The sequence below is a fragment of the Ochotona princeps genome, unplaced genomic scaffold (genome assembly GCF_030435755.1).
Source record: "Ochotona princeps isolate mOchPri1 unplaced genomic scaffold, mOchPri1.hap1 HAP1_SCAFFOLD_138, whole genome shotgun sequence".
NCBI lineage: Eukaryota > Metazoa > Chordata > Mammalia > Lagomorpha > Ochotonidae > Ochotona > Ochotona princeps.
The window spans coordinates 348,523-375,734 of NW_026699349.1; the positions used below are offsets into that span (position 1 = coordinate 348,523).

At 66.1% G+C, this 27,212-nt stretch overlaps 3 protein-coding genes across 3 annotated transcripts; 1 reads left to right on the forward strand and 2 right to left on the reverse strand.

Annotated features, from left to right (window-relative positions):
- Nucleotides 1-12,753: 12,753 nt before the first annotated feature.
- Nucleotides 12,754-14,058, forward strand: NRARP (NOTCH regulated ankyrin repeat protein). Its single transcript, XM_058659746.1, has one exon. The coding sequence runs from the start codon at nucleotides 12,971-12,973 to the stop codon at nucleotides 13,313-13,315; it is 345 nt and encodes a 114-aa protein (XP_058515729.1). The 5' UTR covers nucleotides 12,754-12,970; the 3' UTR covers nucleotides 13,316-14,058.
- A 3,858-nt stretch (nucleotides 14,059-17,916) lies between these two features.
- TOR4A (torsin family 4 member A) lies at nucleotides 17,917-20,355 on the reverse strand. The gene is made up of 2 exons (XM_058659739.1): nucleotides 20,206-20,355; nucleotides 17,917-19,585 (listed from the first exon to the last, which is right to left on the reverse strand). Exon 2 carries the CDS (start codon nucleotides 19,546-19,548, stop codon nucleotides 18,331-18,333), a length of 1,218 nt encoding a protein of 405 aa, XP_058515722.1. The 5' UTR covers nucleotides 19,549-19,585; nucleotides 20,206-20,355; the 3' UTR covers nucleotides 17,917-18,330.
- A 1,451-nt stretch (nucleotides 20,356-21,806) lies between these two features.
- NELFB (negative elongation factor complex member B) lies at nucleotides 21,807-27,204 on the reverse strand (the record flags this gene model as incomplete). The annotated part of the gene is made up of 13 exons (XM_058659736.1): nucleotides 21,807-22,040; nucleotides 22,457-22,565; nucleotides 22,679-22,820; nucleotides 23,524-23,630; nucleotides 23,719-23,861; nucleotides 23,984-24,079; nucleotides 24,163-24,265; nucleotides 24,449-24,561; nucleotides 24,939-25,124; nucleotides 25,294-25,524; nucleotides 26,168-26,267; nucleotides 26,338-26,501; nucleotides 26,845-27,204. Coding segments are annotated over 13 exons (2,004 nt in total), but the record flags the coding sequence as incomplete, so codon positions are not given.
- Nucleotides 27,205-27,212: the final 8 nt, after the last annotated feature.

Here is a 27,212-nt window from a genome sequence, read left to right on the forward strand (position 1 = left end):
CGTGGCATTCAAGGCGAGGACTTTAGCTGCTAGGCCACGCTGCTGGGCCCCTTTTAAGCAATTTTTAAATATTTATTTTCCTGTATTTGGAAGATGCAGTTACAGAGGTTCTCCATTGGCTGGTTCACTCCTCAGATGACCACAGTGGGCAGGGCTGGGCCAGGAATGCCAGGAGCTCCTCAGGGTCTCACTCGTGGGCAAGCCACCTCCCTGTCTCCCAGGTCTGCGTTTGCAGAAAACTGCAGGTAGGACCTGGCATGGGGGTACCGACTGGCATGCCAGCCGGCATGCTGACTGGCATACCGACTGGCATGCTGACCGGCGTGCTGACCAGCATACCAACTGGCATACTAACTGGCGTGCTCACTGGCATTTGGAATACTGACCAGCATGCTCACCGACATGCCCACCGGTGTGTCACCTAACACCCCAGAGCATGGATAGCATTTAGCCTGGCACAGTCACCCAGATGTGCAGGACACCATGGTCAGTGATGGAGCTTAGCACAGTGTGTGTGCACGTAGGAACGTGTGCGTGTGTATGCCTACATGTGTGTATGAGTGCATGTGCGAGGTGGGGAACATGTGTGGGTATGTATGCATGTGTGTACGTGTGTGCGTGCGTATGTATATGTGTGTGCATTGTGTACGAGTGCGTGTCCGTATGGGGTCATGTGCATGGAGCTGGATGCCTGTGGGCCTCAGCTGACCTGGCAGTGGGTTTAACCTCTTTGTCAATGATGAGAGGGCCAGAAATGAAGGCTGTGCAGACCCCAGAGCGGGTAGGGAGGGCATTTGGGTTCTGGGGGACTGTGCTGCAGCTGGGGGCACCATCGGGGGACTGACTCCAAGGGCCAGAGTGAATGTGTGCAGAGCTGTCTACCCTCCCCCGGGCCAGCCCCCCTGCCCCATGCCCAGTCCTCTGGGGTCCCTTGATCCCCTTCAGAGCTTGACACATGGCTGCATCGTCTGTGGGCTGCTGCACAGCCCAGCCCCACTTTGCAGGCAGGCAGGTCATGGGTTTCTGTGCCAGTATGTGGCTGGCATGGAGGGCTCCAGGTGATGGTGAGTGAGGGTAGTGCCAACCCTGTTCCCTGTGGCCCCTGTGTCCTGTTCAGACTAATATCTGTTAGGGCTTTGTGAGAGATATATGCATGTGGCAGGTGTGTGTGTGAAAGAGAGAGAGTGTGTGTGGTAGGTGTGTGTGTGGGTGAGAGGTGTGTGTGTGTGGGTGAGAGTGTGTGTGGTAAGAGTGTGCATGGGTGAGAGGTGTGAGTGTGTGTGTGAGTGTGTGTGTGTGTGGGTGAGAGGTGTGTGTGTGTGGGTGAGAGTGTGTGTGAGTGTGTGTGGTAAGAGTGTGCATGGGTGAGAGGTGTGAGTGTGTGTGTGAGTGTGTGTGTGGGTGAGAGGTGTGTGTGTGTGGGTGAGAGTGTGTGTGAGTGTGTGTGGTAAGAGTGTGCATGGGTGAGAGGTGTGAGTGTGTGTGTGAGTGTGTGTGTGTGTGGTGAGAGGTGTGAGTGTGTGTGTGGGTGAGAGGTGTGAGTGTGTGTGGTAGGTGTGTGTGTGGGTGAGAGGTGTGTGTGTGTGGGTGAGAGTGTGTGAGTGTGTGTGGTAAGAGTGTGCATGGGTGAGAGGTGTGAGTGTGTGGTAGTTGTGTGTGAGAGAGAGTGTGTGTGTGTGTGGGTGAGAGGTGTGTGTGTGTGTGAGTGTGTGTGTGGGTGAGAGGTGTGAGTGTGTGGGTGAGAGGTGTGAGTGTGTGGGTGAGAGGTGTGAGTGTGTGCGAGGGTGAAAAGTGTGAGTGTGTGTGGTTGAGAGGTGTGAGTGTGGGTGTGAGTGTGTGTGTGGGTGAGAGGTGTGAGTGTGTGTGTGGGTGAGAGGTGTGAGGTGTGTGCGTGAGAGGTGTGAGTGTGTGTGTGTGTGAGTGTGTGTGTGTGTGAGAGGTGTGAGGTGTGTGCGTGAGAGGTGTGAGTGTGTGTGGGTGTGAGTGTGTGTGTGGGTGAGAGGTGTGAGTGTGTGTGTGGGTGAGAGGTGTGAGGTGTGTGCGTGAGAGGTGTGAGTGTGTGTGTGTGTGTGTGAGTGTGTGTGTAGGTGAGAGGTGTGAGTGTGTGCGAGGGTGAAAAGTGTGAGTGTGTGCATGGGTGAGAGGAGTGTGTGTGGATGAGAGGTGTGTGTATGTGAATGTGGCAGGTGTGTGTGTACATTGGTGTGGGGTACATGTGGGCAGAGCCCATGCCAAGCCTAAGCTTTATCCCTGTGGGGGAGTGGGTCCCAGGGTGGGGAATGTCAGCTGGCACCTCCAGAGAGGTGCCCAGGAGGGGGCGGGGTCTGCCCTGGTCAGTGGGCGGTGGCAGGGGTGAGTCACAGCAGAGGAACGCAGGCCCGGCGAGGCCGGAAGGGCAGCGGACATCCTGAGCGGTGGCGGGTTTCCTTGTATTGTCGTCCATGTGGGAACTCACGGCCAGGGGAAGCGGCGGCTCAGACGCAGGGGACAGAGGCCTCTCTGTTGGCCAGCAGGGGCCCCTCAGGAAACATGGAAGTCACAGCTGGGGTCCCTCCCATACCACACAGTCAGCCCCTAGCCTCCCAGACATGAAGACCACCCGAGCAGGGCTATGGCTGGGACCCGTGGCCGGTACTGGCCTTGCCCGAGCAAGGCCATCGCTGGGACCTGCTGGCAGTGCTGGTCTTGTCCTGGGCACCCTGAGAAGTTCTGCTCCTGCCTGGGAAGGATCAGCCTTGAACATGAGGGTCCTAGGAGCTTTGGTCCACCCTGCATCCTCTCCAGTCCCATGTGCCCTGTGTCCCTTCTGTTCTGGCCACTCTGTTTGGTGTCCCTTCTGTCCCATCTCTTAACCCTGTCCCCTCTGTCCACTGTGTCCCTTCTGGCATCAAGCCCTGAACAGAGGTTGCGGGAGGAAAAGTTGGGAGCTTTCAGATGATGTGTGTGCCCCTGGGTGGCACTGAGGGTCCCAGGTTGGGTCAGGGCTGGGATGACAACCCAGGGATGTACCCAGTGTCTGGGGAGGGGGCACAGTCACAGGCCTCGCTGGCCTCGTTCCTGGATACTGGCTGTGGGCAGTGGAGTCCTGGATGTGGTTTGCAATTCTCTCCTGAGGTAGGGACACACCAGCTCCTCTTGGCTGACCCCCGCTCCAGTGCACTCAGCAGCTGCACGCTGGGCTGCGTCAAGCGGAGTCCAGTCTCCTATGGGGGCAGGGAAGCCCAGTTGCCAAGGGTCTGTGTGGGCACAAAGCCAGAGCCCAGAGCCAAGCAAGAACTGGTCCCAAAGCTCCCGCGATGGATGCGGGCATCTTGAACAGGGCGGAGGCTGGACCAGCCCTGCCACGCTGTGTTCGCTGACATCCCACATTGATGCTCTGTGAGCTGAGGGGCATCCATGTAACCCTTCTATACAGCAGGACGGGCCAGTGTCCATGGCGACCGCTCCTGTGAGAACTCTGCACCTGCATGGGGCTTAGTGACATCCTCCGTGGGAAACATGCAGCCATCTGGGTTCATCCTGGTCCTGCCTCAAGTGACCAAAACAGAGTCTGGGGAAGAAGGAAGGTCTGGTCCATGGTAAGGATTCCAACAGACTCACCAACACACTGACAACGGGAGGAAGAATGGTGGCTGAAGGCAAGAGCAGGCACAGGTGGACACCAAGTGGACAGAGTGGCCGGCAGCAGAGGAGTGGTCATGTCAGAAATAGGAAGCAGAGTTGAGATGCTGACACCTGAGCTGAGCTGTTCACACCTGAACTGAGCTGTTCACACCTGTGGTCAGTCATACCTGAGTTGAGCTGCTCACACCTGAGCTGAGACGTTCACACCTGAGCTGAGCTGCTCACACCTGAGCTGAGACGTTCACACCTGAGCTGAGCTGCTCACACATGGCACATTCCCACCTGAGCTATTTTGCAGAATTTACTGTGTACCAGACCCAGTCACCTCTGAGGCTCTCAAGTAGAAGTTGACCATGCCCCCAGGACAGCGCAAGGTCTTAGGGGGCTGGAACAGGAATCTCCAAGAGGTGAGGATGCCTTCCACACTCCTGGTTCCGGTTCCTGCCAGTGCAGACTGAAGCACGCAGTAGTTCTCACCCCCAACATGGGAGTCTGACCGAACGCAGCCTTGCAGGGGCTGGGGGCTCAGCTCCGTTTCTCTCCCCTCACCCTGTCTCCCTGTGTCTTGCCCCCTGCCTCTCTTCCCCTCTCCCCTTCCTCTCCCTCAGGGTCCTCGGCTCTACCCCATTTCCCATCAGGCTGTGCTCCACTCCACGCATCACTAATCCACCAGGAAGGAGCTCATGCGCCCCACCAGCTTCGGGGGGTGCTGGACCCACCCTTATTAAGCCGTCCCCTTCTGGCTTTGCCCCTCAGCGCCACACCCCTGTAGTGCCTTCCATGCAGGCACGAGTGGGAGTGGCCTTGTGTCCTCCAGCACGGGGAGGGAGAGCCCTGCTCATCATGTCAGGGCGAAGTGATTCCGTGGGGACACTCGTGCTTCCAAGCATGATTCTTGAGGTTACTTTTTCTCTTTAAAAGCAGAGAGAGAAAGGGAGGAGGCAGACAAATCTACTTGCTGTTTCACTCCCACATGGCCACAACAGCCAGGCCAGAGCCAGACTTCAGGAGCTCCCTCCGTGTCCCCAACATGGGTGCAGAACCCAGCTCCTCGGCCACCTCCCGGTCCTCCCAGGTAGACCCGCAGGGAACTGGAAGAAAGTGGAGCAGCCGGGGCTGGGACCAGGGCCACAGAAGTGCTGGTGGGGGTCCCTTGGGTCAGAGTACAAGGACCAGCAAGTGTACTGGTCGGAGAGAAAGGCCTAATGTCAGGTGTACACACCTGGGAGCAGGGACTGCTAGGAGGGGTGGCGTGCCTGGACCAGACCTGAAACTCGTGGGCTCCAGGTAGACCAGGAGCAGTGGTAGGGGCCCTGGGACACTCAGGGACCCACAGGGCCAGTGTCAGGGGGAGGGAGCAAGCAGATGCAGAGTGGTCTCAGGGCAGATATGTGAACCTGAGTCAGGCAGGGAAGGAGGCTGGCCGTGATTGGTGCCTGCAGGTCCACCTGGGCTGGAGTTCCCAGAGGCGTCCAGGGACAAAGGGCCAGGACCTGGGCGCTGCAGGCCTGTACACCAGGTCCCAGGCCATGTTCCCACTACTCACTCTGGGAGCCCCTGGGAGATGACTCCAATGCCACCCCCACCCAACAGCGGCCCAGGCAACCCAATCCTGGGGATGAAGCCAACTCTGGAAAGCTGGGTTGGTGACCACCCGTGGTTGAGCTCCCCGTGTGGACCCCTGCTTCACCCTGTCTGCACAGCACAGAACCACTGGCCACCAGCCACTGAGAGTCACGCACTCAGACCAACCTGCCAGGCCCCTGCCGCCCAGCTGGGCTCTGCTCCTGCCCAGCTCCCACAGCTGAGGTGCAGGGCGCTCGGCTCCACCCTCCCTGCCCGGGTCGGGAGCCGGCTCCCTCCCTGGAGAACCCTGGCCCTGGCTGTCCATTTTCCTTTCTTGCCTTCTGCTATTTTGGTGCAGTCCCCCCAGGGAAAGCCTGAGGCCGCCTGGGTTCCCAGGGCAAGGCTGGCCCGGGGCTGGGCAGTGGACGCTGTGCAGGAAGGCAGCAGCCCCTTCCCAGTGTCCAGGGCTCTGGGATGTGGCCAGGGCCTCAGGGCATCCCGCTTCTCTGCCTCTGGAGACCCCAAGATGGCTGTCAGCAGCCCCCAGTGAGCAGTTCACGCTAGGAGGGAAGTGAGGAGAGGGGTGGGCCCAGAGCTGGTCTCAACCAAGGGCAGAGGGTGGGGGCGACACCAAGGCCCCTTGTCCCCACCCACAGCGACAGGGACAGACAGGAAGCAGCTTGGGGGTCACAGACCCCGCCCCTCCTGGGCCTTTGTCTGGGCCAGGCCCATTCCCACACTCTGGTCACCAGGCGCAAAGGGGCAGAGCCCCAACCCTAGGGATGGAGGGTGGCGGTGATGGGGCCTGGGTAGGCCCGGGCTGCAACCCGCCGGGCTGCCCTCCGCCTCCTCCCCAGAGAGGCCCTGAGTCCCACCCCACAGACCCGCCACTGTGGGGTGGGCCCTAATGACCTGGACACGACCCTGGCCACTTCCCAGCCCCTGTGTGCCCTCCAACTGAGTCCCCACGGATGACACCCCAGAGCAGGTGCAGGGCGCTAGGCAGAGCCAGGACAGCCAGCCAGAGGGCTTGGACACAGCCAGCAGGTGCTGCGGGCAGGAGGCACCCAGCCGGCCACCCCACATGGGTCAGCAGGGACTCTGTGGCGATGGTGGGCAGCCGGCAGAGTACTAGCTAGGCATCCACCCTGGAGCTGGGCAGGACCAGGGCACCCATCACAGGCTGGAGGCACCTCCCCCCCCCCTCCCCGGAGCACTGGCACTGCCCCTCGGCCCGCCAGGCCCGGCGGCCGTTGGCTTTTGAATGCGCGCGGCGCCCGGAGTGGCCCTTTCAAAGGCGGCCGGCGGGCGGGGGCCGTTCCCAGGCGCGCCCCGCCCCCGCCCGCCCTCCTCCCGCTTTCCCACGCGGCCGGCCGGCGGTTCTCACGGCCGCCCCTCCCCCGCCTGGGAACGGCGGCGCGGCGCGGCGGGGGGGCGCTCGGGGGTCAGGGAAGGGAGGGGGCACTCGGGGTCCGAGGGGGTCCCTGGGGACGGGGAGGGGCCGAGGAGGAGGGGCCGCGACCCCCCCAGGCTAAAGCCGAGGCGGGACCATTCCGGCCGGTGGGCCTGAGTCGTGGGCTGGTGGGCCCTCGCTGGGGGCAGGAGCCCCCCACTGCCAGGCCTGCACCCTCCTGTGCCCACAGACCTGGGGTGGGCAGCCTGAGCCTGTGCCCAGGCTCCAGGACCAGAGGTCCACCGTGTGGCCCAAATGCAGGTCACGTTGGGTGAGGGGCTGCGGCCCCAGGGTCTTCAGCAGCCAGGCGACTCCTCTGGAGCCCAAGTGGGGGCAGGACACCCCCACAGTGCCGTGGTGACAGCCCACCTACAGGCACATTCAGACCCCAACACCTGCAGACCCCAAAGCTCCCGTGCACACAGCAGGCTGTCATGTGATTCCCACGTGCACACTGTAGGCTGTCACGTGAGCCCCATGTGCACACAGTAGGCCATCACATGATTCCTGCGTGCACACAGCAGTCATGTGATTCCCATGGGCACACCACAGGCCGTCACATGATTCTCACGTGCACACCACAGGCTGTCACATGATCCCCATGTGCACACCACAGGCCATCACATGATTCCCACATGCACACCACAGGCTGTCACATGATCCCCATGTGCACACCACAGGCTGTCACATGATTCCCACATGCACACTGCAGGGCGTCATGTGATCCCCATGTGCACACCGCAGGGCGTCATGTGATCCCCATGTCTGCCCCACCACACAGATGATGTTCACACCCCAAGCTCCTGACACATGTGATCCACAGCAGGACACTCAGTTGGGTTTCTTTCCCGGGACTCAGGGTGTGCTCAGGCTGCAGCCCCTCCTGCCCTCCGTGGTGGCTGGGGACGACAGAGAGCATGGCCCAGTAAACCCCCCACTCCAGCAGCCCTTTCAGTGCCTGGGGCCCTGGTGAGGAAGGAGGCAGGCAGCAGTGGCCCAGGACCCGGGTGCAGAGCCCCCACCTGCTTCACCAACATGGACCTGTGTGGCGAAGAGGCCTGGGGTAGTGGGGACAGGCATGCATGGGAGTGGCAGCCCAGCCTCCCCCTCCCCCTGCCTGGCAGCAGGAAGTCCAGGAGAGGCCTCAGCCCCCCTGCAGCCCCCTCCTCCCAGGGCTCTGAGACCAGGCCAGCAGGAGGTGGGGCTGCAGGAAGAGAACTTGAGGTCACAGCTAGACCAGCCACTCCTCCACCTGGCACCCTGAGCTCAGTACCTGCTGCTGGCCTCATCAGGGGCCAGCCTGGACTGCTTGGAACCCGGGGGCTCCAAGGGCCAAAGTGGGGGAGCACACAGGGGCTCCTCAGCCCCCCAGCCTCTCAGCACACTTCGGCAGAGGTGCACCTGCAGGCCCACAGCCGTGGGCCTCTGCGGAGGGGGATGCCAGCTCTTTCTCACTGCCCTGGTCTGGGCATGGGTCAAGCTGAACGTCCCACTCCTGTGGCTGCTGCCCTAAAGATGCCCTGGAGCTATGGCAGAGATATTGGGGGGGCGGGATGAGGCTGGCAGCCAGGTTCCCACAGAGCGCCCAAAGCCTCTCTGCCAGAAACTTGCAGGCATCTGGGGGGTTAGGTGCTGAGTGGAGACCCTCGGTGGGCCTGTGTGCCTGAGGTCCCAGAAAGCCCCTCCCTAACCCAGTGGCCCAGCAGGTGCCCAGGTGGAGTGGGCGGGAGGTGGACAGGGAGGCCCTGGGAGCTAGGAAGGGCGGGGGGGGGGGGGTAGAACCGGCTTTTCCAGCTGGGGGCGGGGGAGCGGGGTGACAGCAGTGGCCGTGGGAATCCCAGCCCCGGTGGTTCCCGAGGGTGGGGCCGGGTTGGCCGACCCGACCCGAGCCAGGGCCCTGGGCTGCAAGGCAGTGACTCAGCTTGAGCAAGCCGGCCCGCCCCAGCCGGCGGGGCCCCGAGGGCTGCCCCGAGCCCCACACCTGCCAGCCAGTCCCCAGATGGACACAGCTGCACCTGGGGCAGAGTGCCTGGGGGCCCCATCCCCCCCCCCAGCTGGACCTGGCAATGACCACGGAACTGTGGAACTGCACTGCGTCTGGAACCTGGGGCCAGACAGGGCAGGTAGAAGAGCCCAAGCCCCAGGCTTGGCAGTGGCCTCTGGGAAGAGGGCCAGTGGGCAGGTGCCACCGCCGTAGGTACATGCTGGGGCCAGGCAATGGCAGCCAGGTGGGAGCCCTGCCCCCCAGGCCTGGCACATGCAAGCTGTCATGTACAACTTACAACACACTGACACCTGCTCCATCACACAGGCCAGCCTGGGCAGACAGGAGGCAAGCAAGTGCCCATGTCCACCCCAACTAGGGGGATCTCTGCAGGACAGGGTTTCTGCCTACCCCAGCCCTGCAGAGCCCAGAGCCCACATTCCGGCTGTTCCTGGAGGGTGGGGGCGAGGGAAGGGCAACAGTCCAAGACCAGGCATGGAGACAGGGAGAGGAGAGGCAGGGCACCCAGTGTCCCGGGCAGACGGGGCAGCAGGACTGGACACAGGCTAGCCACGCTCCTTTGGAGGAGCGGGGACCCCCAGCAGGACCGCCAGGCCTCTTCCAGCTAGGTGCTGGGCCCAGTGCCCTGGGCATGTGGGGCCTCCTGTCAGCCCAGAGAAACTGCATCGGAGGGTCTCCCACGCCCCAGCTGTCCACCCGCCCAGCAGCCAATTTCGCAACTGTTCCCTGCACAGTCTTCATATGCCCGTGGCTTGGCCAGTCGGCCCCACTGCAGCCCGCCCCCAGAGCCCCAACTGGTCGTGGGATCCGTCCTGCCCTTGCGCCCTCCCCACGGCTGGTGGTGGGGTGAGGCAGGGGTCACTGCTGCCTCCTCTTGACACAGCCAGTGTTAGCCCAGACCTGCCACCCAGGACACAGCTCCTCCTGCTCCAGGGGTCCCAAGATGCTCAGCAGGGGGTCCCTTGTTGTGGCGCTCAGGGACTGGGAGCCAGGCACAGGGTTGCCAAGGCCTGGGCCGCGTGTGGCTTGGTGAAGAAGTGGGCCTGGGACCGGGGCGAGGGGCTGGTGCATGTGCCCAGGACCTGCCACAGGGTTCTGAAGGTGGGTCAGGCCAGACCCCCGCCTACCAGGTACCACGCCGGCCAGAGTGGCCACCATGGGGCGGGGACGGTCGGAGCGGCTCCCTGCAGCCGGCACGGGCAGAGCAGGCCATGGACCCCTGGGCGCCCTGCTGAGTGAAGGCGGCTGAGGCCTCCACCAGCTGCCCAGCACCACCCCGGAGGTCCTGCGGGAGCAGGGGCCAGCCTGGGACCCCACCTCCTCCAGCGGCCCCCTCCCCCGGCTCCCGCTTCAGGAATGCGCCCCTCCCCCCTCACATCCCTTTTCCTGCGCTTCCCCCATGCGGAAACCGGCTTGGATCTGGCTGAGGTGCCCGGCGGAAGCCAGGGGGAGAGGGGCCCAGGGGCCCGGAAGGAGTTGCGTGCCCCACCCAGGTGGGCACGCCTCTACCCGGGCAGCACATGGAGGCCAGCCTCACCTCCAGCCCCGTGGCAGGGGTTCTACCTGGGGTGTTTGAGGCCATCGGGAGGGCCCAGGGGGTCATGTTCACCCCATACCCGGCCTCCCCGTCAACATGCTGGGCGGGAGGTGGACAGAGCCAGAAGACACTGTAGTAGAGTGGGCAGGCAGCCATCCCCGACCACCAGATCCAAAGGAAGCAGCTGAGGGACAGCACAGCTCGGCCCAGCTGCCCCCTGGGGCGCTCACAGGCCAAAGGACCTGGAGACCGGGCAAGGCTGGTGGCGCCGGCTGGACTGCCCAGTGCCTGCTTCCTGTCCACTGCCCAGCCTGTGGCTCGCGCTGGCTGGAGCGCCCCCCTCCACCAGGTGCCGGAAGCGAGCTCGGGGTCGGCAGAGTGGGCGCCAAGAGGCAAGCCAGAAGCCGGGACCGGCCATCGTCTGCCGCTGTGCCTGGCCTGGCCTGGTGAGGGTTTGTTATTCGATCCGCCCGGGCCTTCCACCAGGTGTCTGTGTTGCTGGGAAGAAGCTCGCTCCTCGTTCCCACGCTCCCCGACACATTTTAATGAATTAGCTGGAAGCCCCGCCCCCCGCTCCCCTCCCCCCGCGCAAGGGCCTGAAGGTGGCCCCGGCCTCAGCCCAGCTCTGGCCAGCTGCACTGTCCTGCCCCAGGCCAGCCCTGGCAGCCCCATCCAGGCTCCTGGGGTATCCCCATGCCCCCCCCGCACCATCACCTGCGGAACACAGGAGACCCCAGGCTCGCCTTCTGTGACAGGTGGCTGCCTGGCAGGGGAGGAGAGACGGTCCAGCGGTGTGGCAAGGGCTGGGCCTGTCTCTGCAGGCCCCTGGGCCCACAGAGAAGAGGGTGGGAATGGAGCCCAGGAGGCAGAACCCACAGTGTGGGGGCCTTACAGCTGCCCCTCCCCCCTTGTGAGTGACAGGCCCTACACCAAGGGGCCAGCCACCCGACACCAGGGGCCCCACATGACACCAACGAGCCCTGCCAGACACCAAGCCCCCCTGCTTGACACCAAGGAACCCCACCTGACACCAAGGGCGCCCCCCACCCAACACCCCAGGGGCCCTGCCTGACACCAAGGGGCCTCTCAGCCCGACACCAAAGGGCACCCCCAACACCACTGGGGCCCCACCCTCCGCCCGACATCAAGGGACCCCGCCTGACACCATGACGCCCTGGCCACCCGACACCACAGGGGCCCCACCATCCATTTGGAGCAGGTGTCCGCCATTTGGACGTGTCCTTCAGCAGAGGGCAGGAAGAGCTGCCCCCAGGCCCTCCCATCCTCAGCGCCAGTAGGACCCCACCAATGAGGCCTAACCCTCTGACACCCTCTCCCAAGGCCCCCCAACAGGCTGACAGCATGTGGCCCCACCAAACAGCCAGGCCTGGCCATCTGATCTGACCCCCCACTCTGGACCGGGCTGGGCTCTGACCGCACATCGGCTGCACGGTCCCTGCCGCTGATTTCACGCCCGTGGCGGCGGCCCGCGTTCCCACGCTGTTCACACAAGGCCCTTTGTCTGGCCGCTGCCGGAGTGGACGGGGAGCTCCCAGGCTCGGCCGCGGCCCTTCTCCCAGCCCTGCTGGAGCCCACCTGGCTGGGACCCACGGGACCCCACCCCTCTCCCCAGGCACAGGCCTCTACGGGACACAGGTGTGACCCCCACCCAGCCCTAGCTCTCCCTGTGACTGCAATGACCCCACCTGCTCAGCAGGGACACTCCTGAGAGAAGCAGGGGGCATGTCCAACCTCAGAGAGACCAAAGTGGATCTGCAGCGGGGCACCCCAGGAACTCAGCTCTGAGGCCCTACAGAGGACACATGGGAGCGAGGGGCTCTGCTCAGCGGGCCAGTTTGGCTGTGACCTCTCAAAAGCCCAGGACAGGAGCTGGACAGTGTTCACCCTGGGGCAAGGCCTGGCACAGCGGTCCCGGGCCCCACGCTTCAAGCCCGGGCCTGCCCGGCCCCGTTGCTGCCCTGCTCCCAGCTCCCGACGACCGCAGGAGCGGGAAGTGGGGCAAACGCTGGCGAGGACGCAGACGCGGCTGTGCGCGGTCACTCCCGAACTCCGGGCTCCTCACCTGGGGCTGCCCACCTGGCCCAGCCTCGGGGCGGGGTCAAGGGCTTCGCGCCCCTCCCCGCGGCCGCGCCCCCGACCTCGTCTTCCGCGCGCGGGAGCGGGTAGGGGGGACCCACCCGCTTGGACAGGTGCCCCGCCACTTCGGGGCCCCCCCGGCACACCCCTAACCTAATCGGGCAGCGGCTGCGTCGGGGTCGCCCTGGTCCAGAAGGCTGAGCCTTCCCTGCGTGGCCGGAAGCAGTGGCGTGGACGCCAGAGGAGGCAGGGGCGGCGACGGCGGCGGGACCCTCCTCCCGCCCGGGGCCACCTGGCCGCCTCCGCCCCGGCGCCGCCCGCGACCAGCGGCCCCAGGCGCGGGGCTCGGCGCCGCCCGGGCCCGCTCCGCCCCTCTGCGCGCAGCCCAATGGGCAGGCGGGTGGCGCGCGCGTCACTGACGCCCATTGTCATGCAAATACCAGGGGGTAAAAGGCGCCGGGGCGCGGCGGGCGGGCCAGTGCAGCGGCGCGGCGGGGAGGCGCGTGGGGCTGCGTGGGAGCCGCGTGGGAGCCCAGCCGGGAGCCGGAGCGGCCGTCCGCGGCCGGGCCCCGGCCCGCGAGCGCTGCATGCGCGCCCGGAGCGCGCCGGGCCGGCGTGCGGGGCTCGGGGGCAGCGCGCCCTCCATGCCCCGAGGCGCGCGGGCGCCCAGCCCCGCGGCGGCCGCAGCATGAGCCAGGCCGAGCTGTCCACCTGCCCGGCGCCGCCGGCGCAGCGCGTCTTCCAGGAGGCCGTGCGCCGCGGCAACGCGCGCGAACTGCGCTCGCTGCTGCAGAACACGAGCGGCTGCGAGGTCAACGTGAACTCGTTCGGGCCCGAGGGCCAGACGGCGCTGCACCAGTCGGTCCTCGCGGGCAACCTGGAGCTGGTCAAGCTGCTCGTCCAGTTCGGCGCCGACATCCGCCTGGCCAACCGCGACGGCTGGAGCGCGCTGCACATGGCGGCGTTCGGCGGCCGCCAGGACATCGCGCTCTACCTCATCACCAAGGCCAAGTACGCCGCGGGAGGCCGGTGACGCCCGCGCCACGCACCGCGCCGCACTCCGGCCAACTACCTCGGCGTCCCGCCCGCCGCCGCCACCAGCCGCACCGCCGACGGCGCGCCGCCGACCGGGTCCCCCCGCGGCGCGGCACGTGCGTGGAGTTGACGGTGCAGACCGCGCGCCCGGTTGTTGTCGCCTTGCGTTTGTGCGTGGGAGGGGAGAGCGCGTTGCGTGTGCGTTTGGTCGCCGTTTTCCTTGAAATCGGAAACTTGAGCCGGCCGTGGCTCGGTCGTGCTGCAGCCGCCACCCAGACCCGGGGTGCGGGCGCGCCCCTTCCAGCGCGCTCTGCTATCGCTGACGTCGGTTGCACATTTGTTTAACGTCAACGGATTTCCCACGGTTAGCCGTCATAACATTTATGACGCAATATAAGGTATTCACGCGTGAAACCGCGGCCCGTCGGGGGTCCCCTACACCCCGGGCGGGCGCCGCGAACCCAGAGCGCGGCGATTCACATGGAAACGAGGCTTCCCTTCCGCCAAGTGCTGACCCTCCGTGCAGAAATGGGAGCGCTCCGGGACACAGGTGGGCGGAGGCCCTTTGCGCGCGGCGGGGCGTTCCGGATGCCGGCGCCTCCTCTAGGACCTGCGTTCTCGCCAGGACTGCCCGGGCGCGCGAGGCCGCCTCTACCTGGATCCCATCCCGAGGGCACCCCAGACTGGCGGCGCGGCCCGAGAGTCGATAAATAAATTTTCCACTGATTTTTTTTTTTAATATTCAAGAAGACGCGTGCTGGTCCGTGCGTCAGCGCCTCCGGGAGTGCGGGACTGGCGAGGGGTCAGACGCCCCTCCGCGCACCTCCACCTGCCGGAGCCCCTCCCCGAGCTGGGGTCCTTGACCCTTTGCACTAGCTCTGCCTGCCGAGTCCCAGGAGGGTCTATGCCGAGTCCAGGGGGGTCTCCCTCAGAAGGGATTTCCGCACCTGTTGCTGTCCCACGCGGCATGCTGCCTCCCAGGTCACACTCCAAGCGTGTGCGGCCCCAGCTGTTCCCGTGTCAGGCTCACCCCGCCTGGGCCCCAGCTGCTCCCCAGACCCGCCCCCACCCCCGCCCAGGCTCTGGAGGGGCCGGTACCCGGGGCTGCCCTGCCTTGCAAAGCCCACAGGAGCCAAAGACCCTGCAAAGTCCGGAAGGAGCCAGGAGAGATGCCCTGAGCGCCCTGGCGGGGGAAAGGGGGGCTGCTCGGGCGGGGCGTCCCCGCCAGGTCCAGGGGAAGGGGGGCTGCTCTGGACCACAGCCAGGTCCAGGGTGAGTGAGGCGGGTGGTACTGCCCCATTGTCCAGTCACGAGGGCCCTGGGCGCCTGTCCCGCCGTCCGCTCGCTGGCTGCAGGGAGCCCTGCTCTGGGGACCCAGACCACTAGATCCATGCGGGAAGGCACAGTGCACAGAGGTTCCGGAGGACCCCCACAACTCCTGACGTTTAAGGAGAGCGGCGATGGCCACTGGGGCTTCCACCCCCACGCGCGCCGCGGCCTCTGCCCTCCCCGAGCTGCTGCCATGCAGCCTGGAGGGGCTCTGCGGGGGCGGCGCGCACGGCCCGGTCTCCTCGGGGACGCACGGCGGGCCCCTCCACACCGCGGCCAGCCCAGGGCCCCGGAGCAGCGCGCTCTCGGACGCCCCAGCTTGGGCTCTAGGACGCACCGACTGCCTCCAGTGCCCAGGGAGCACCGTCCAGGACCCCGGGAGAAAGGGGAGCCCGCAGAGGGGCCGCGCTGCTGCCTGTGGCGGCGGCCGCGGTGCGCCCCACCAGGAGGGCTGTGGGCGCACAGGAGACCCAGAGGCTCAGGAAGCAGCCGGTGGGGGTGCGGGTAGGAGGCCGGATCAGGGCAGGCAAGGCCTTGGAGCACATGGCCAGCTGGACAGGCTTTGCGCCCCGCAGCCATGGACACTACTGGTCACCCTTGGGGGTGGGGTCTGCATGTGCCTTCTGTGTCGGTGGGCACCCTTCGTACCACCTGCTGACCCCAGGGGCAAGACCTGCTGACGCTGGTGGAGTCCTGTGCCTCCCGGCCTGCCCTGGGTGTGGACGCAGCCCCCGGATGAGCAGGCTTCCCTAATGAGCAGGGCTGGGGAGTCAGGCTTCTCCCACGCAGTCCCCAAGGTGAGCCAGAGGCAGGCTGGGTGGGCCAGGCCGCTGCTGCCCCCTCAATCCCTGGGTTTCTCAGAGTGCCTCCTGCAATGGGTTCTGGACTGTTGGCATCACCGCGTGGGGCTGGGCCACCACCCCCACGTGGGCTGCGAGTCCAGTCCTGGCTGCTCCACTTCCCATCCAGCCCCTACGAATGCCCCTGGGAAAGCAGCCCAATGTTCCTGGACCCCCGCTCCTGCCTGGGAGGCCCGCATGGAGCTCCTGGCACCTGGCTGTGGCCTGGCCCAGCTCTGGCTGCAGTGGCCATCTGGGAAGTGGACCAGTGAGTAGAAGATTCTGTCTCTGCCTTTTACAATATATATATGTATAAAATTTTATTTTTATTGGGAAAGCAGATATACAGGCAGGAGAGAAAGATCTTCCATTTGTTGATTCACTCCCCAAGCGGCCGCAACAGCCAGAGCTGAGCTGATTAGGAGCCAGGAGCCTTTCCGGGTCTCCCCCATGGGGGCAGGGTCCCAAGGCTTTGGGCTGCCCTAGACTGCCTTCCCAGGCCGCAAGCACGGAGCTGGATGGGAAGCAGGGCTGCCGGGACTAGAACCGGCGCCCATATGGGATCCCAGTGCATTCAAGGTGAGGACTTTAGCTGCTAGCCTACTGCGCCAGGCCCACTCTCTGCCTTTGTAACAGACACACACTTTTAATTCAAGTTTCTATGTCTAGGTACTGACTTTCCGTTATGTGGAAGGCAAATCTTTGCTCACCTTCCTTCCCAAACGCCTGTGGTGGCCAGGACGGGGCTCCACCTGGGTGTTTTGGGGTGAAGGGGCTCTGCTGCCTCCCAGGGTGCGCACTGGCAGGGAACTGGGTGGGACTCAGAGCTGGGATCCAAACTCCACATGTCCCCACAGCATCCCAGTCACACCTCAACTGTGGGGCCAACCCCACACCCCTGAGTAGCACCCCAGTGACTGGACCAGGTCACACAGAAATGCTGCTTAGCTTTTAAATATTTTTTAGTTTATACTTGTAAATCTGTGTGCAGTTTCTCCACGGGTGCAGATGTAGGGTGGCTTCAGTGGCCTGGGCAGGCGCCAGCACTGGGCACGGTGGTAAGGCCACTGACTACCCCAGCTGGGTGCCAGGTCCACTCCTGTGGGAGTCCCCTGGGCTGTCCCAGCCCCTGCTACTGCTGGCACTTGAGGAGTGGGCACATTTACTTGGAGGGATTCACTCCCAAATGTCTGGCCACGACAGCCGGGGCTGGGCTGGGCCGAAGCCAGGAGCTCCATCCAGGGCCCCCATGTGGGTACAGACTTGGGCCGTCCTCCACTGTGCTCCCCGGAGTGCCAGCAGGGAGTTGGGTGGGAAGTGGGGCAGCTTAGCCCACTGTCCCCGGACACCAGGAGTTTTCAGCTGGTGGAGTCATCCTGTGGCTCTCAGGACTGGCGGCGTGGCCGGGTGGGTGCCCTGTCCTGGTCCCATCATGCTGCCGGGCAATGGGTTTGTTGAGAGCCTTGCCCGGGCATCCCTAGTGGAGCGTGTGTTCATCCCAGGCTGGCACCCCACCCCATCCTAGCTCCCAGGACGACACTGGATCTTCTCCTTCCGGATCCTGGGATGCTGGGGTCCTCTCTGTCACTCAGAGTCCTGTCCACAAAGACGTGCTTGTTCAGAAAGAGACGCCGGCTCCCTCGACACGGGACCGCGGCTGCTCTCCATGAAAGCAACGTGCCCAGTTAGGAGTCACAGGAACGGAGATGGAAAACACTCCAGGCGTGCTCTCAATCAGATGCGAGGGCTGCACCAGCGCACCGCAGGTAACGCCAGTGCCGGCGTCGGTCCGAGTCCTGGCTGCTCCACTTCCCAGTGAATTGCCTGGCAAAGCAGCAGAGCGTGGCCAGTCCTACACCCTCGTGGGAGACCTGGATGGAGATCCAGGACCCTGGCTGTGGCCACCCTCGGCTGCTGAGGCCCCCTAGGGTGCGGCCAGCATAAGGGAAGTGTCCTCTTGTTCCACATTTCAAATAAATCTTAAAAAAATAAAATGTGAATCCAACCCACCATAGAGCACCGTGGCATGCAGACCCTAGCCCCCACCCTCCCCCATGCGCGCACACACACTGGATAAAGTAGTTGCAGCGGCAGGCCAGGTACTGGGCCACTTTATTGCTATGTGGTTCATGGGCCTCCGGCAACTCCGCCCAGCACCCAGTGCACAGTAGCAGTCCTCAGTGGAAGGTTCTAGAAATAAATAGGCAGGAGGCCCCTGGTGGGGGTGGGAGAGGGCAGTGGTTGCAGGGAGGGCAAGCGGAGCCCCCATGTTCCCTTCCTGCTGGTCTTGACCACCAGGGCATGCACAGCTTGGGAACGCAAGAAGTTGCAACACCTGCAGCCTGAGGGCCCCCTCCTGCGGGGCCAGCGGCGGCCAGGCAGCACCGGGATGTCCCGCTCTCTAGGGCTCCCCAAGGCCTTCCTGCAGCTCTCCAGGGGAACGGCTCCAATGGCCGCAGTAGGCAGACGGCTGGTCACCAGTGAGTGGCCACATCACCTTTCAGTGGCAGTGAGGACTCAGCGGGGCATTCAGCTGCTTGCATGCTGCAGGCCCTGCCCTGTTACCACCTGGGTGGGGACACCAGGTCGCTGTTCCCATTGCCTGAAGGAACTGGAGGGACTATGGCACTGCACCTGGGCAGCGAGGCAGCTGTCCTCCTGGGGAACCGCAAAGACTCAGAACTGAATCTCCTATGTACCCCAGGAAAACGCAGGGCTGGGGAGCAGAGGGTGGGGGCTCAGAACGGGCCCCATCCCTCAAGGCCTCCTTAGCTCCCAGGAGCCACCGGCCAGAAGTCACACAGCTCGGGTCCTGCTCTCAACAGCAACTGTCCTCTGACTCCCACTACAGGAGGTTCACCTTGGCCACCACCTGCTTGCAGCCAGTGATGGCGAACTCCCGACCAGCCACGCGGTAGTAGCTGAGCTGCGCTGCCAGGTGCTCCGCGTGGGACTGCTCGGGGAAGAAGCCCTCCTCGGCCAGCTCTTCCCGGAAACAGCTGACCACATCCTGCTTGTCCAGCAAAAGGAAGGGCACCACGGCCGCGGCCTGCCACAGCGGGTGCTGGCGGGCTAGGAGCGCTCGAAGGCGCGCCCGCAGCTCCTCCTCGGGGCGCGTGCGGGATGCGTTCTGCAGCACGAAGCGTGTGACCTCGGTGCTGCCCGCACCACTCAGCAGTACATAGACCGCGTTGTGGAAGTGGCGGGGCCGCTGCGGGTGCAGGAGGCTGTGCAGCTCGTCCAGCAGCGCCGGCGGCAGCCTCTCCACCTCATCCAAGACCAGCAAAGGCGTCTTCTCCTCTGCCTCAGCCCGCGCCACCACCTGGGCCACACGGCGTGTCAGCTCGGCGCGGCAGTCCCCAGGGGCGCGCGGCGCTGGGCAGTGGTGCCGGGCATCATACTGCAGCACCAGGCCGCCGCCGTCGTCGTCCAGCGCCGCGCGGAAGTGGCGCGCCAGCAGACGGCCCACGTGACTCTTGCCCACGCCACTGGGCCCGTGCAGGGCCAGCAGTAGTGGGCGGCTGTGCACGTGCGTGGCCAGGTAGTCGCGCAGCAACGCCACGATGCGCGCCACAGCGGCCGGCTGGCCGAACACGGAGTGCCGCAGCGCCTTCTCCAGCCCGTCTAGGTCATAGCGCTGTGCATTATCGTCCAGGTTCTCGATGGCGTTCAGCACCTGGAAACCCACAATGGCTACAAGCAGCAGCAGGCAGCGCTGCGCACGGCTGCGGCGCTCTGCGCGCGGCAGGTACTTGCGCGACGTCTCTGGATACAGTACCACGCGGCTGCGACGGCGCCTCCGGCGCGACACCCTGACAGGAGGAGCGGCCGGGCCGTCGAACGTGAAGAACTGGGGCTGCTCCGGGCCGGCACGCGGGGCGCGGGGACCGCAGACCGGCCGCGGTGTGCCAGGCCCGGCGCTGGGTGGCTGGAGACGCCGCTTCCGCAGGACGCACACGCGGCGGCGCAGGCGGACCACGGCACGCACTGGTGCCATCATGCTCTGGCCGGAAGCATGGGGCGCTGTGGCCACGGGCTCACTGCTGGGCTGACCTGCGTCCATGGTGCAGGAGCGGCGCTCGGCATGCAGGTCGCGCTCCCTGCGAGATAAGACAGGGGAAGGTTACGGCCTCCTACCCCCTGCCATCTGAAACCCTCCCTGTTCCCCCAGCCCCCTGGGCCAGCCTGCCAGCCTGGTGTGGGGCGAGGGGACCCTCTCTCAGTCCAGGAGAGGTCCGGCCTCGCCCCACTGGCCAGGAAGCGCCGCCTCCTCCTCCCTCCGGCCCCAATGCAAATCTCTCCGAGTCCTCCCACAAGCGGCTGCGGGCCTGCAGGAAGTGAGGGGGGAGGGGGCGTACGGCTTATCGGCGGGCGGCAGCCTGGGCTTCCTGGAGGAGGCATAGAGAGGGGTCTACCCACCCACAGCACCGATGAACCGGATGGCCCAGTGTGGAGAGGGGCAGGGTGGCCGCCCCCGAGGCCGGGGACGAAGGAAGCCCTCCCTGGAGTTCGGGACGCCCCTGCCCCCCCCCCCCCACGCACACACACATCCAGGGGCTAGCCTGAACTTCAATTCTGGGGAATCCGGGTTTAGCCCAGCCCCCAGTCCACCCCACAGCGGGGTCGGCCAGCATCCCTCGGTGGATGCACTACAGCGCAGAAGGGAGAGAAGCAGGCGCTGGCAGAGAGCCCCTGAGCAGGGACCCCAGTGTTCCCATACCTCCGGCCCCTCAGCTGCTTCTGCTCCGCTGCTCCGAGCCCCAGCCCAGACTCTGCGGCTACCGGGGTGGGTCCGAGCCTCTTGGGCCAGCTCAGGCCGGGAGGGGGCAGCAGCACCTGAGTCCCCGGGGAGAGTGCAGCAGAGGAAGCTCTGGAGGTTTCCGCTCCAGGGCAGAGGAAGTGAGTCAGGGGGTGCGGCGGGGGCGGGACTTGGGCTGGCCCAGAGGCACCCAAGGGGGAGGCCTGGGGCCCTGACGACAGGAGCTGGGCAGCAGGAGCGGCCTCGGTCCCACCCATGGCCTGCTCATCCGGGACCCTGGATACCTGGCCACCCGAGGGTCCCAGGGTTCCCAGCAGTCCCGGCAGCCTGAGAGCAAGCAGCAGAACCCCGTGTGTCCCCTCCCTGCCCAAGGTCAGTGCACACTGGTACAGGAGCCCCGTGTTTCCCGTTTCCATCCTTCCCTGTGGCATTTAGGACCCTTGGGCCCAGGGCTGCTAGCCGCTGGCCCCTCTGTACGCCCCCACCTCTGAGTGACAGGTTCCCCAGATGGAGCCTCGACTTCCCCAATGTGGACCGTAGCTGCCAGGCCAGGTGCTACAACCCCTTCCTTGGCTTGGGGCTTCTGACAGCAGGAGGACCTGACCCCCTAGCCAACCGAGGCGTGGGCCAAGCAAGGGAAGGAGCTGTCCCTGTGTCGAGTGAGGAGGGGACTGTGAAAAGGCCCAGATGGGTCAAGGGGTCAAGGCTAAGGACCCAGGATGCCCTGGTGATGTCAGCCCTGCACTTCCCACCACCCAGTGCCCTGCAGTGGACAAGGCCCTCCAGTCCCTAGGCGTCATTCACACTTCCCAGGTGGCAGCCACACAGGGGGCTGTCCACCCCCAGCTCCCCGACCCCTCCCCAGGGACCTTCCAGGCCTGGACCCCAGGCACCCTCAGCAGGCTCCCGGCCACACTGACCATTCCGCAGACCCTCCTCTGCCAGCCAGGGGGTACACACAGGCTTGTGGTGCAGTGGTGCCCAACCCACACCCTCCACAGGACCCGACATGCCTTAACAGTCCCCAGCTGGGACTCGCCTGAGACCAGGAGCCCCCACAAGGTGCAGGCCCAAGCCCACGCTGCAGACCAAGGCTGACCGGCCTCTGGCCAGCCACGGCGAGACTGGGCGGGCAGAGTGACAGCTTGTCTTGGCTCATCCCAAGTGGCCGCAGCAGCCACAGCCGAGCTGACAGAAGCCGGGTCACCCACATGGAGCACGGGCCCAGGGACCTGGCCAGCCTCTGCTGCTTTCCCAGCGAAAAGCAAGCTGCATGAAGTGGTGCCCACAGGGGATGCTGGGTCCACCCCAGTGAGCCAGCAGCAGGACACAACCCGGCCCTAAGGACGGCCTCATGCCACCCCCCACCCCAGGCTGCCACCAAGCATGGGGTCCACACCGCCAGGTTTACCAAAACACCTTTATTTATACAAGCAGCAGCAGCTTACCAGGGCCCCTCCCAGGCTGGGGCTGAGCCCCCCTCCCCTGGTTGCACCTGCTCAGGCTCCACTGCAGCTCTTGATGTGGCCTCCCGCCCAGGCCTCAGTGGTGCGAGGGTGCTCCAGCCCCGCCTCCGGGAACAGGAAGTGCTCCCAGCCCCTACCCTCCTAGGAGTACGCACAGGCCGGGCCAGGGAGGACCCAACCTCAGAGCCCAGTGGGGGCAGGCCCGTGGGGCAGGGGCAGCTCCAGGGCAGCTGGTGTCTCCGGGGCCTGTGCGGGGCTGCTCTTGCGCTGATCCAGCTGCTCCAACTTCTCGCCAAGCTGTGAGTAGAGCTCTTTCACCGCCTCTCCACTCTGCAGGGAGCCAGGGTCAACACCACACCCCCGTCTGCAGCCAGGGTGAGCCCTGCACCCTGCACCCCCCATCTGCAGCCAGGGTGAGCCCCACACCCCCGTCTGCAGCCAGGGTCAGCCCTGCACCCTGCCCCCCTCGTCTGCAGCCAGGGTGAGCCCCACACCCCCGTTTGCAGCCAGGGTCAGCCCTGCACCCTGCCCCCCCCGTCTGCAGCCAGGGTGAGCCCCACACCCCTGTCTGCAGCCAGGGTGAGCCCCACACCCCCGTCTGCAGCCAGGGTGAGCCCTGCACCCTGCACCCCCCATCTGCAGCCAGGGTGAGCCCCACACCCCCGTCTGCAGCCAGGGTCAGCCCTGCACCCTGCACCCCACGTCTACAGCCAGGGTCAGCCCTGCACCCCCTGTCTGGCACCCACCTGGCCTGTGGGCTCCAGGGCCTTCTGCAGTGCCTCGAGCTTGGCCGGAGCCACCCTGGGGTGCAGGTGCAGCAGCAGGCGCAGCACGTGCCGCTGTACATTCTCCCTCCTGAAGGGAGGTCGGGGGGACAGCAGACCCTGCACCCCCACCCTGGGACCGCCCCCATGGGGCCTTCCCCACCATGGGACTGCCCCCACACCCCAAGCGGGGTCCCAGCCCACCTGGGTGATGCTGTCAAAAGGAAGCCGTCGAACAGACTGCTGCAGAAATCCTCCAGGGCAAACTCATCCGCCAGCAGCGCCAGGTTCCCCGTGAGCAGGTGCAGAAAGATGTCACTGAATGCCAAGTCCCCAAACGTGTCCACTGCAAGACCGGGACACATCAGCCACCCCAGCCCGAGACCCCAGACAGGACTGAGACCCACCCCAGGCCTGGGGCCGTGAGCTGGGCAGCGCCCTGACAGTCCTAGCGCCTCCCAGGCTCAGAGCCTGAGGCACCCTAGCTGTCCAGGGCATGGTCACTACCAGGTGACTGCCAGGTGACAGGTGTGAGGACTGGGCAGCTTTAGCCCAGAGCTCGTTCACGGCCACCAGCAACCCTGCCCGGGGCTGTGACCGCACCCTGCGGTCTCCCGCTTCTCAAACCCACAGATCGCTCACCCACTGGCTCACATCCAACAGTCCCAACCACCAGGTCAAAGCCGGAGCCAGGAACCCCCTCCTGGGCACCCAGGGGTGTGGAGACCCCAAGTCCTTGGCAGCCTTCTGCTGCCCCCCCCCAGGCACCCCAGCAGGAAGCTGGACGTGGAGCAGCCGGGCCCAACAGGTGCCCACAGGGGAGATGGTCATGGCGCAGGGCCACCACAGGGTCTCTCATTCTCAGGGCAGTGGCCATGTCCCAGTCCCAGCTGCACCCGGTTCCAGTCCCGCCAGTGAGCTGACCAGCAGCAGCTGGTGCGTGCAGCCCACATGGGAGCTTGGCACTCTGTCGGCCAGAGCAGGACAGACAAGTCTGCCCGTTTGCAGTGCAGACCACCGAGGGTGGCCACTGCCCACGCACGACTCACCCAGGCCGGGCAGCAGACGCAGCAGCGCGTTCTTGTTCCTCTGCTTTGTGATGTGCAGGACGTAGTAGAGCCCCACCTCGCAGGCCGTGCGCTGCTCCTGCAGGAACCTGCACCCCGCAGGCTGTCAGCACCGCTCTGCCCGGTCCTGCCCCCAGTCTGCACCCAGCCCTACCCCCTGCCCAACCCCCACCGTACTTGGTGAAGCTGGCTGGCAGTGTGTTGGGGTAGGTGGCCGCGGCCTTCTCCTCGGCAGGGAGCTTCTGGTCCACGCTGAAGGTGTGGTCATCCACCACCAAGGACATGAGCATGGGGAGGAAGCGGGTGACAAGCTCCGCCTCCTGCAACAGGGAGCCGGGGTCACAATGGGAACCTGGCACCCCCAGGAAAGGCACTGCATCGGAAGGGACCCCGAAACAGCACAGGTTCCCGCTCCCCACACAGGACCCGCCAAGCCTGTTACCATCTTGGGCTCCTTGAAGACCTGGCTGTCGATCATGTCCCAGGCGCCCTGGCCTAGGGCCAGCAGGCGCAGCAGCAGCAGCAGGTCAGGACTGTCCTGCAGGAGAGGGGGGCCGGGGCTGTGCTCACCTGGGCCTCCCCGACTCAGAGCGGCCCTGGGCAGGCTGGGCGGGGGCTCACCCTGGGCAGGGTCTCCTGACCCACTAGCTCCTGCAGGTGCCGGATGGTGCTGAGAGAGAGCGTGTTGATGGCGAAGGGGTCACACAGGATCATGGACAAGTCCCTGGGGGAAGCCAGGCGCTAAGCTGGGGGGTGGACAGCCCCCTGCTGCGCAGCTTCCCCCCTCCTGCCCGACATGGTGCTGCCCGGCCAGTGCAGCTCCCCCTCCCGCCCGACATGGTGCTGCCTGGCCAGTGCAGCTCCCCCTCCCGCCCGACATGGTGCTGCCCGGCCAGTGCAGCCTCACCCCAGGACCTGCTCCTGGCCCTTCTTCACGCCATCCAGGAAGCCCTGCAGTTCCCGCGCTCTCTTGCCGTCCACAAAGCGCTCACGGATACAAGCATCCAGGCACCAGGTGAACTGCGGGCAGGAGTGCACTGTGAGAACAGCCCCAAGAGCAGCCAGGAGCCCGCTCTGAGATCCACGCCAACTGCCCGGGAGCCCGCTCTGAGATCCATGCGGGCCGCCTGGGAGCGCTCAGGAGCTGGACGCCTGGGGCCACAGCCAAGTCCTGGGGCTGAAGCCTGAACCGCAGGCTCAGGGTCGGACAGCTTAGATGGGCACACCTGTGGACATGTCCTGGCACGGGGGGGGGGGGGGGGGTTGGAGCCTGAACAGGGCCGCGCCAGAGGACGGGGCAGCTTGGAGAACCCCATTCTGAGGATCGCTGCTTCACCCAGTGGGCCCCAATGGGCTTGGGGCGGGGGACATTCAGTGATGGGGGCCACCAGACAGACCTTGTGGCAGGGGTCCACGGTACAGATGTCACCCACGTCCAGGTCATGCAGGGACATGAGCAGCTCGGCACGCAGGGTGCAGTAGTGCACGTTGCGCGTGCGCAGGAAGAGCGTGCGCAGGAACTGCAGCACCATGTCATACAGCTTCACGTTGCGCCCCACCATCTGCGTCAACTTCTGCACCACCTGCGGGCGCCCCTGCAGTCAGCCCGCCCGGCCCAGCCCTCGTCCCTGCGCCCCTCGCCCCCTGCACCCTCATCCCGCCCCCCGGGCCCCCACCTCGCCCCCACATCCTTCCGCCCCCCAGGCCCCCACCTCGCTCCTGTGCCCCTCATCCCGCCCCCCAGGCCCCCACCTCGCCCTGCCGCCGCGCCTTGGGCGAGGGGCTGAAGAAGTTGTGCAGCACAGAGAGCCCCTCGCTGAAGAGTGCGCTCTCCTTCTCCAGGATGTACTGCTTCAGCAGAGGCGACACCTCATCCCCAAAGAGCGCCTGGTTGTCCTGCCAGATCTGCCGCTTCACCTCCACGGCGCACGCGCGGTACAGCTCCTTGTCGGCCATTACAAGCTTCAGCTTCTTTTCGGGGACCTGCGGGAGTGCGGGCGGCTAAAGGCACGGGGAGAGAGGTGCAGGCTGGCCCAGGGTGCGTGGAGAGTGGTGCGGACTGGCCCAGGGTGCGTGGAGAGGGGTGTGGGCTGGCCCAGGGCGCGCGGAGAGGGGTGCGGAGGGGTGCAGGCTGGCCCAGGGCGTGGAGAGTGGTGCGGGCTGGCCCAGGGCGCGCGGAGAGGGGTGCGGAGGGGTGCAGGCTGGCCCAGGGCGTGGAGAGTGGTGCGGGCTGGCCCAGGGCGCGCGGAGAGGGGTGCGGAGGGGTGCAGGCTGGCCCAGGGTGCGTGGAGAGTGGTGCGGGCTGGCCCAGGGCGTGGAGAGGAGTGCGGAGGGGTGCAGGCTGGCCCAGGGCGTGGAGAGTGGTGCGGGCTGGCCCAGGGCGCGGAGAGGAGTGCGGAGGGGTGCAGGATGGCCCAGGGTGCGTGGAGAGTGGTGCGGAGGGGTGCGGGCTGGCCCAGGGCGCGCGGAGAGGGGTGCGGACTGGCCCAGGACACGCGGAGGGGGTGCGGAGGGGTGTGGACTGGCCCAGGGCGCGGAGAGGAGTGCGGAGAGGAGTGCGGAGGGGTGCAGGCTGGCCCAGGGGCGAGCGTGCCACAGTGGGGCAGGTGCGTGGACGCCGACCCACCTTGGGCAGGTGCTTGAGGACGCACATCACCACGGGCTGCAACGAGGGCATCTTGACCAGCGAGAAGCTCTTCTCCAGCAGCTCCTCCAGCTTCCTGGACCTGGGGAAGCGCGGGCGTGGCTGCCGGCTCCGCGCCCCCCAGGCCCGCCCCCAGCCGGGCGCCCGCCCACCTCTCCTCCGCCTTGCCCTCCGACGCGATGGCAGACACGCGCTCCAGCAGCTTGTCCCGCAGCTCGTCGAACACCGACTGGTGGAACTCCAGCCGCGGGGTCCCGTGCAGGTCCAGGAAGGGCAGCGCTGACTGCAGCGAGGGCAGCAGCACGCCGTTCTCCGTCTGCGGATGGCCAGTGGGGGGAGGGTCCCGGGGGTCAGCAGGGTCAGCGGAGGTGGTCAGGGGGGGCGAGTGGAGGAGGTCGGGGGGCTCAGCGGGGTCAGCAGGGGCCAGTGGAGGTCAGGGTGGTCAGCGGGTCCGTCAGTGGGGCCGGTCGGGGGGGTAGTCAGAGGGGCCAGTGGAGGAAGTCAGGGTGGTCAGCGGGGCCGTCAGTGGGGCCCGCAGGGATGGTCAGCGGGGTGAGCGGCTCCATCAGTGGGCCGGTCGATGGGGGCGGTCAGCGGGGATGGTCAGGGAGGCGGTCAGCGGGTCAGCGGGTCGGCCCCCCGCCCGCCCAGGCGCGCACCTGGAACTGCTCGATGGCCTTGAGCGGCTCGGTGCAGTTGGTCAGCGTCTCCTTGAGATCCTCACCATTGGCCACACCCAGGTCCTGCAGCCCCGCGAACATGGCCGCGACCCCCGCACGGCCCGGCGCCGCATCCCCGCCGCGCTCCCCCGGGCCGGGCCCAGCCGCCCGCTCCCCCGGGCCCCGCGGGCCGCCCGCGCCGCGCTCGCCCGCCGCCTCCAGCCTGCCAACCCCACGGCCTCCGCTCGGGGCCGCACCACTTCCGCCCCGCCGCGGTCCGCCCGCCGACGCGCCCCGGGGAAACGCCGCCGCGGCCGCGCGCAGGTTCCTGGCAGCACGGCGGAGCGCGAGCGCCGGCGCACGGGGGG